The following is an 8,460-nucleotide window of genomic DNA, read 5'->3' on the forward strand; positions in this document are numbered from 1 at the left end:
AGGATGGGAGGTGGAGAGAGGGAGGAGGGAGGGAGGGAGGAAGGAGGAGAGGGGGAGGAGGAAGGAGGGGGAGGAGGGGAGAGGAGGAGGGAGGGAGAGGAGGAAGGAGAGAAGGGGGAGGATATAGAAGGAGGGGGGGAGGAAGGGGAGAAAGGGAGGGAGGCCGATTTCTCACATGCCCTAAAAAAATTGCCTTGCCCTTCTCGTCGCTTAATTCGAGCCCTGGTTACCTCTGCACGTCGGTGACGAACCAGCACGCCCACGCCCATCCTCCAATCACCATGATCTTTTTATCAGCCCCGCAGCAGCCACCTGGTGGATGAATACGCAACGATTCGATTAGGATAAAAATACACAACCACATATTTTGCGACTCGATTTGGCAAACGTACGCATTGCAAAACAGCGTCCGGCATTAAACTGAAGAAATGTAAATTATGTGTGTATAGTGATCCGGTAAAAACAGGGCAGTGTTTTCGAGAAAATGGCCTATCACAGATCCTTACGTCCGTCGCCTAACATGAATCAATTACCAAACAAAGCTAATTATTTTGTGAAACACGAGACATTGTGAAATCGTTAGTAATTTGGGGTGTCGGATTATTACTAGGAATAGTAGGATCAGGAACCGTATTTGTATCTCGGTTAATTTTGTAAACAATATACATAGTAACATACATTACATTATTACACAAACTTCTAGCTAGCCTAAGTATTGTTGTTGTTGTTGTTTTTAGTGTTGCAGTTCCACTGTCATTGTACATGTATGCTGTACATCCTAGCGGTAGTACTGTACTGTACACTGTACAAATTACTACAATACAATGCAATGTTGTGGTTTCAGAAGTAAAACGTACAAGTACTTCTGGCTGAGTCTAGCCACGCTGGGATCCCTAGGCCGCGATTGATAGTTTATGTTTATGGTAAGATTAGCGGTGGTGGTGATGAAAATTATCATACATGTACATAGATACAATAATGTAACCCAAACCCAAGAGGATAGGGGGATTGGGTTTGGGTTACATTATTGTATCTAACATGTACAGTACAACTTCGAGTGTCCAAAATACTAGAGTAGAGTAGGTAGGACCTAAACCGGACACTGTAAAGTCCCATCAATCATCCAAAATCATTCGGATCAACAGGACAAGTAACATACCAGAAACGACGAGGGCTTCATTGGGTCCAACTGTGTGAATATTACCCATCTCTAATTAGCTAAGCTATTCAAATAAATAACGACCCTGACAGTTTCACTTCGATTGTCCGCAGGGATAGGATGTAGAGATAGCAACCGTATCACCGTTTCCAAAATGGTTGCGCCCAAGAATGTTGAATTATGAATTATCTGCGTTCATTTATCGAATGATTATTTAACAAAGAACGTGATATGAATCACCATATACAGTTACGATGCGTGAACGTGTGAGTAGCGTATTTTAATATATGCGACTATATCGGTAAATTTACAAAATCCAAAAAAATGTAGAAAGTAAAGCTTCATGTACGCTCCACTAGGCGGCGACACTATCCAGTAAAGTGAATGGGTTGGGTGTGGCGCATCCGCTATACTAACGGCAACTGCCTAATAAACATATTAAATTGAATACAGAGTTCAAGACTTTTATGGGGCTGTACCGGATCTTCCTCCTGCCTGCCCTCCCGAACACCACCCGTATGAGAACGGCATAGGTTGTAATACCATGTACTTATATATCCCGCTTCTGGGATTGCCGGGGGTTTGCCTGACGGAGTTGATCAGCACATATGATCAGCATGACATTGTATCCCTTCTCTAAAAAATATAATTTTTATTATTATTAAATCTTATTTGCATGTAATTCAGATACAAATACATGTACTGACGACAGTTTTTTTCATGGAGAAAAATCTGATAAATGCAATTACTAGAGTTGAGTAGTTATATTGTATGTAGTATAATGACCCCGTCCTCTCTAACCGTCCTTTCACCTCTCATTCATCGATCCTCTTCATCCTCCCCCTCTCTCTCGGCCGCGTTTCTTTTAATCTCCCCCCTCTCTCTCTCTCTCTCTCTCTCTCTCTCTCTCTCTCTCTCTCTCTCTCTCTCTCTCTATATATATTATATATATATATATATCACTCTCTCTGCACGCGATCTCGCGTACGTACGTGTGTATCAGTATTTCATCCGAAATTGTGCCAATTAAAGTGCAATAATTTATCATATTTGTTCTAAAATGTTTATATATCAGTGTGAATATCGCATGAAGTTGATCTTTATGCTGTCGTATATTATGTTAATGATGTCACATATATGCTAATTAATATATTCGCATCCCTATTCTTCCGTTTGTAGTAATTGTGTCGAAAACCAATTATTATAATATCCCAGTAATTTACAACAACCGTACTAAGATTATATTCTTTTTGTACCTCGACTATCTTTCTCTTACTTTCTAATGCTATTATAATCATATTATTTTATTTCATGTCTAGCTTTACTATTATCATTATTATTATTATTATAATCGCTATTGGGTGTTGTCGTGTAGACGCTACATAATCGCCAACTCGAGTTAAGGTTCGTCGTGTAGACGAGGCTTATAATGACGGTAACAGGCCACGAAAACTGATATAATTACAGTACAAAGTAACGGTTAACTACAAAAAGGATAAAACAATACATAGTACGTACAGTCATCATAACGACAAGTACACGTACGCACGCACGTATACGTACACACGGACGGACGCACGCACGTATACGTACACACGCACGCAAGTACGCACGTACGCACGTACACAGACACGCGCGCACGTACGCGCGTACACACCCACATACGCGCGTACACACCCACATACGCACGTACATACACACAGACGCACGCACCCACGTACACACAGACGTACGCACATAGACAGACGGACGCACGCACGCACGCACACACGTACACACAGACGTACGCACGCACGTACAAACAGACGTACGCACGCATGTACGCACAGACGTACGCACGCACGTACACACAGACACGCACGCGCACGAACGTACACACAGGCACGCGCACGAACTTACAGACACGAGCATGCACGCACGCACACACGCACGCACGTACACACAGACGTACGCACGCACGTAGACACAAACGTACACACGCACACACAGACGTACGTACGCACGCACGCCCGCACGCACGTACACACAGATGTACGCACGCACGCACGCACGTAGACACAGACGTACGCACGCGCACGAACGTACACACAGACACGCGCACGAACTTACAGACACGAGCACGCACGCACGCACGTACACACAGACACACGCGCGCACGTAGACACAGACGCACGCACGCACGTAGACACAGACACACACACGCACGCACGTAGACACAGACACACGCACGCACGTACACACAGACACACGCACGCACGTACGTACGTATAGACACAGACACGCACGCACGCACGCACGCACGCACGCACGCACGCACGCACGTATACACACACACACTCATATGAGAGAGGATAGCCCCCAAAAGGCAACGCTACTATCTACGCTCGATATTATGTGCTAAAAAAGGCAGAATCTATTAGCACGCATGTAATTTATTCTTTTGAAATACCATAGGTTGTTGTTTTTCGTTTTTAGCGGTCGCTATTAGAACATTTCAAAATACCTTCGTTACTAATCATTACTGATTATAATGTACACTAGGTGGCAGCACGATGCAATTTTACGGTCAATTATACTGTACTGTTTAATACGTAGATATGCTATAATGTAAACGTCTGTAAGTGTCTATTATCTATAATAGATATCATTGGTCTAATTATACATGGCCGTATCTAGCAGAGGAGGAAGTGGCAAGCTGGCAGTGAACGAGTACCCCCCCCCACCCCACACCAGAGAAATGTAGATGTTGTCAGGAGTGAATAATAATAGATCTTTTATTATTCACTCCTGATATTGTTATATGGTCAAAGGCGAATTGCCCACAGTAACCTGCTCCGGACACAACCCCGCACGCGATCGAGCCCCCCCCCCACCCAGGCAAAACGAATATGAGCTACGCCCCTGTAATATATGCTAGGTATATAATTGTTACGTACAAAATTATGACGTACTTTAGTACGGCATGAAAGCAACGTAGTTGGCCGAGCGGATACAAGAAAGTATATATAAGGCCAGCTATATAGATCAAAGCAAGTTTCCCCACAGTTATATACGAAGAAAGTTTCAGCGAACCTTTGGACTGCTGCATGAAATGCTCTACAAGATTTCTAGAAACACCGTTTGTTTTTGGTGCGAATGATGTTTTAGGACTATGACCTACACGCATGCATGAATATCGGATCGAAGCGTACGCACGCGCGCACGCGCACGCACGCAGAGTCACCAACGACGAACGAGCGAACGCACACGCTCTCAATCACGCACGCACCTGACGCATGCGCACATGCATGAGCTGGAGAACATCAATGAAACATACCAATGAACACGCGCACGCACGCACACGCACGCGCACGCACACGCACGCACGCACCTACCTACTCTCTATTTTAAAAGTACAATTTCAACAAAATACTGTATACGTTCTTTCTTGCACGCACAAAGTACAATTTTGAAATATTGTTATTTCATTCATTCGATATTATATAATCGTTATACACACTGGTGCACGTGTGTCATGTTGCGCACATAACACTATATATGGTGTTGTTTCAGCTGCGCGCACCTTTGGGTCAATAGAGTGAGACATCGGTATTTGTTTTTCATAGCTACTCAGCAGTGCGAACCTCTCAGCAGTGAGTAGCATTTCGGGCATGATAACATAGATAGAAATAATTGAATGTTGCCGCCGATTCCAAGCCGATCAATTTTATTTTTCTATTTTATTTATTAATTTGTGTAATGACTGTAAAATATAGGGAATAGAGGCAATAAAAAAATGACAGCAACTACTGGAAGGAATTTCTTTTCTCTAACAGTATAAGTTGCATATGCTTGCACAATACAATTTGCTATAGCAAACGTCTTCAACCGTCACCGCTGCAGTTTACGAAAACCGGAAACCGGACGAACTTGCCTATCATGGCTGCGGCCGGTATCTGAAAATTCTCTTGTGTTCGGTTACCTTCAATTCCATTTGCAAAACGTTTCTTGGACGACCAGAAAAGACTTTGGAGTAAACGTACGTAAAATAGTGTCGTGTATTCGCGCGTAGTGTATTGTCATTAGCACGTTATTTACGTATGTGGAGTATAATCCAAACTGTAGAATTTCATTTGGTTCGCGGTCCACCTTGTACACGCCTAGAATAGACTATAGTGGTAAACTTCATACAGCCTAGGGTAGTAGGGAAAACCCATCGTCACAGTTATGTAAATACTTACGAGTGCTCTGCGGAAAAAGCGATTCTTCGTCTTTCCCCCACATTTTGACGCAGTTATAGTTTACAATGTGCAACGTTAAGACATTTTCGTGATATCCTGTTCCAACACAACAGAGTAGGGTACATGTCGGATCACCGATCATAATATGTCATTATAATTATATGATGTTATAACTTATAGTATGTACATACATGTGCACTCACACAGTCAATCGAACGTATGATGTAAATGAAGTTTTGCGCAAAGCAACTAGGCTACTGCGATTTTAGAATCTGGTATTAGCGTTAATGTCAGTATACGCATGTGTGCATATTAATTGTGGTGAGAGACAATGAGCTGTGTAGGAATTAGGGATAGGGTCGCATGGGTACAAGAATAGCGAGCATGGCGAGATTGAGAACTATGTAGCGTAACACATCGGCTTTGCTCTCACAACCATGCTCTCTATCCTTGAGCCGTGGCATGTGCCTGCTACAGTTTGCAGTGACTGCCACAGTGTCCGTAAAAAAATATTAGCTTGGTGTAGTGCTCTGGGTCTGACTTTGTGAATGAGATCTCAACTTCAGTCGGCTGTCGTGCGACGTAACACGATGTAGCATGACATAACACAGTGTAACGTGTCATAACACAGTGTAACGTGTCGTAACACGATGTAACGTGTCGTAACACAGTGTAACGTGTCGTAACACAGTGTAACGTGTCGTAACACAGTGTAACGTGTCGTAACACGATGTAACGTGTCGTAACACAGTGTAACGTGTCGTAACACAGTGCAACGTGACATAACGCGACGTATCGTAACGTCCAGTTGCAGGATGTCGTTTCGCGTGGTGAGGCAGAGCAAGTTCCGTCATGTCTATGGCCAGGGAGGCAAGCGCGACGACTGCTACGACGGCATCCGCGTCACAAAGAGCTCGTGGGATTCTCCGTTCTGCGCCGCGAATCCCAAGTTCCTCGGCATCATCACCGAGGCGGCCGGAGGCGGGGCGTTCCTCGTCATCCCCCTGAGCAAGGTGAGCGCGCGCGCGCGGGCGACGCGTCTCGTCGTTGTGTCTCCTTGTGTCTCGTTGTCTGTCCTAAACGTCTCGTCTTGTTGACAAAACGTAAACGTTAACGTAACGTAAACGTCTCTTCGTTGTCTTCTGTGTCTCATGCGTTTTGTTTCCGGAATTATGTTTCTGGTTGTGTGTCTCGTGCATCTCGTTTCCTGAAGTATGTGTCTCGCTGTGTGTGTTGTGTGTGTCTCGTTGTCTGTCCTAAACGTATCGTGTTTCTCGTCGTGTGTATCGTATCATCGTATGTGTGTTGTGTGTCAAGTGCGTCTCGTTTCCGGAAGTATGTGTCTCGTTGTGTGTCTCATGCATCTCGTTGTCTGTCTTGTATGTGTCTCGTTGTGTGTCTTGTGTCTCGTTGTCTGTCCTAAACATCTCGTCGTGCGTTTATGTTTCTCGTCGTTTGTCTCGTATGTGTGTTGTGTGTCAAGTGCGTCTCGTTTCCGGAACTAGGTGTCTCGTTGTGTGTCTCATGTGTCTCGTTGGGTGTGTCATGTGTTGCGTTGTCTGTCTCGTATGTCTCATATCTCATCTTGTCTTGACAGTCGTATATGTCTTGCTGTGTGTCTCATTGTGTATCTGGTGTGTCTCATATCTTGCTGTGTGTCTACGTCTGTCTCATACATCTCGTTCTGCCTCATGTCTCATCGTCCATTTTGTACATTTCATGTGTCTCATTCTGCATGTATCATGTTCCAGTGCATGTCTCACGTGTGCCTCATCCCGCGTCTCACATGTTTTCATGCGAATCTCTTATCGCCGAGCTGTAATCGCATTTCAATTAACGTTGGGCACGCATTTTATTCGCGACAGTTTCTCGCGCGCGCGCGCACCCGTATTCTAGTTATTAGTGTGGAGGGGCATCCTGTGGAGGCACGCTGTTGCCTGCTTGCCGACACGGTGCAGGTGGAAGTCAACGTGGAAGTGGGAGTGCTGTCTAGGAGGACGGCCCTGGTTATGTATTTACTTCCTGAGGCAGGATGACATGTCCAGATGTGTTCAAATGTTTAGAATACGTGTGTGTGTCACTGTGTGTGTGTGTGTGTGTGTGCGTGCGTGCGTGCGTGCGTGCGTGCGTGTGTGTGTATGTGTGTGCGCGTGCGTGTGCGTGTGCGTGCGTGCGTGTGTGCGTTCGTGCATTTGTATGTGTATGCGTGTGTTCATTCGTGCGTTTTTGTGCGCGCGTGGGTTCGTGTGCGTGCGTGCGTGCGGGTTTGTGTGTGTGTGCGTGCGTGTGTGTGTTTGTAGACCGCAGTGTACAGCATGCAAATGCTCCCGCCTCGGTTATTCGTGGAAATGTACACGCCCTAATTCAGCCTAACCTGTGTTAGTTTAGTAGAAACCTAGTACGTAGAACAGACAGACACGTGTCCGTGAAGAGAACTTATAAGGCCATCCTTAAAAAAATCTATGTTTACTGTCCACTCCCCCCCCCCGACCCATGATTTTTTTAGTGGGTACGTAGGTAGGTCTTTTTTTGTGTGTGAGGCATAATAGTTATTTTAAGTCTGTCCTCATGTTTGCCAAGCATGCTTTGTGTTTCAGTCATGAGGAATGTTAAAAATAAAAATAAAATAATGGAACCCAAAATGTCAAAAAAACTTGGGTCGCGGCTATTTTCGTGGGTCGGTCGGAGGACAGCAAACATATAATTTTTTAAGGATGGCCTAAGAGTTTCCGTTGATGGTTACACGGTGAAACCACCTCCGTAGAACGGACATCTGTCTATAAAGGACACATTTCCTGTCCATATACCTGTCTATAACGGACACATTCTGGGCAGTGGCCCGTACATGCAACATACAAGGGAGACTGTGTGTTGGAAGTCCGCCCATGTGGAATAACAACAACTCTTATTACATCATCCATTTGCGCGAAGATATGAAGCAACGTAGTTTAGCATACGCATGCATGCACCCCCACGCACGCACGCATGCATGCATGCACCCTCACGCACGCACGCATGCATGCATGCATGCATGCACCCTCACGCACGCACGCATGCATGCATGCACCCCCACGCACGCAC

General features: G+C 45.1%; 2 protein-coding genes across 2 annotated transcripts in view; one reads left to right on the forward strand and one right to left on the reverse strand.

Moving 5' to 3' along the window:
* LOC106816005 (flotillin-2-like) overlaps window positions 1–1,341 on the reverse strand; it is a 12,282-nt gene extending 10,941 nt beyond the window's left edge. Inside the window, exons 1-2 of the mRNA XM_014820537.1 lie at window positions 1,160–1,341; window positions 231–312 (exon numbers count right to left, since the gene is read on the reverse strand). Coding sequence (XP_014676023.1) covers window positions 231–312; window positions 1,160–1,208 — 131 coding nt within the window. The 5' untranslated portion in view covers window positions 1,209–1,341. The remainder of the gene's footprint in view (window positions 1–230; window positions 313–1,159) is intronic.
* A 3,707-nt stretch (window positions 1,342–5,048) lies between these two features.
* The window catches only part of LOC106816006 (coronin-1C-like), a 13,288-nt gene continuing 9,876 nt past the window's right edge, over window positions 5,049–8,460 (forward strand). Inside the window, exons 1-2 of the mRNA XM_014820538.1 lie at window positions 5,049–5,177; window positions 6,188–6,392. Coding sequence (XP_014676024.1) covers window positions 6,195–6,392 — 198 coding nt within the window. The 5' untranslated portion in view covers window positions 5,049–5,177; window positions 6,188–6,194. The remainder of the gene's footprint in view (window positions 5,178–6,187; window positions 6,393–8,460) is intronic.

This window comes from Priapulus caudatus, unplaced genomic scaffold (assembly GCF_000485595.1).
Source record: "Priapulus caudatus unplaced genomic scaffold, Priapulus_caudatus-5.0.1 Scaffold1260, whole genome shotgun sequence".
Classification (NCBI taxonomy): Eukaryota; Metazoa; Priapulida; class Priapulimorpha; order Priapulimorphida; family Priapulidae; genus Priapulus; species Priapulus caudatus.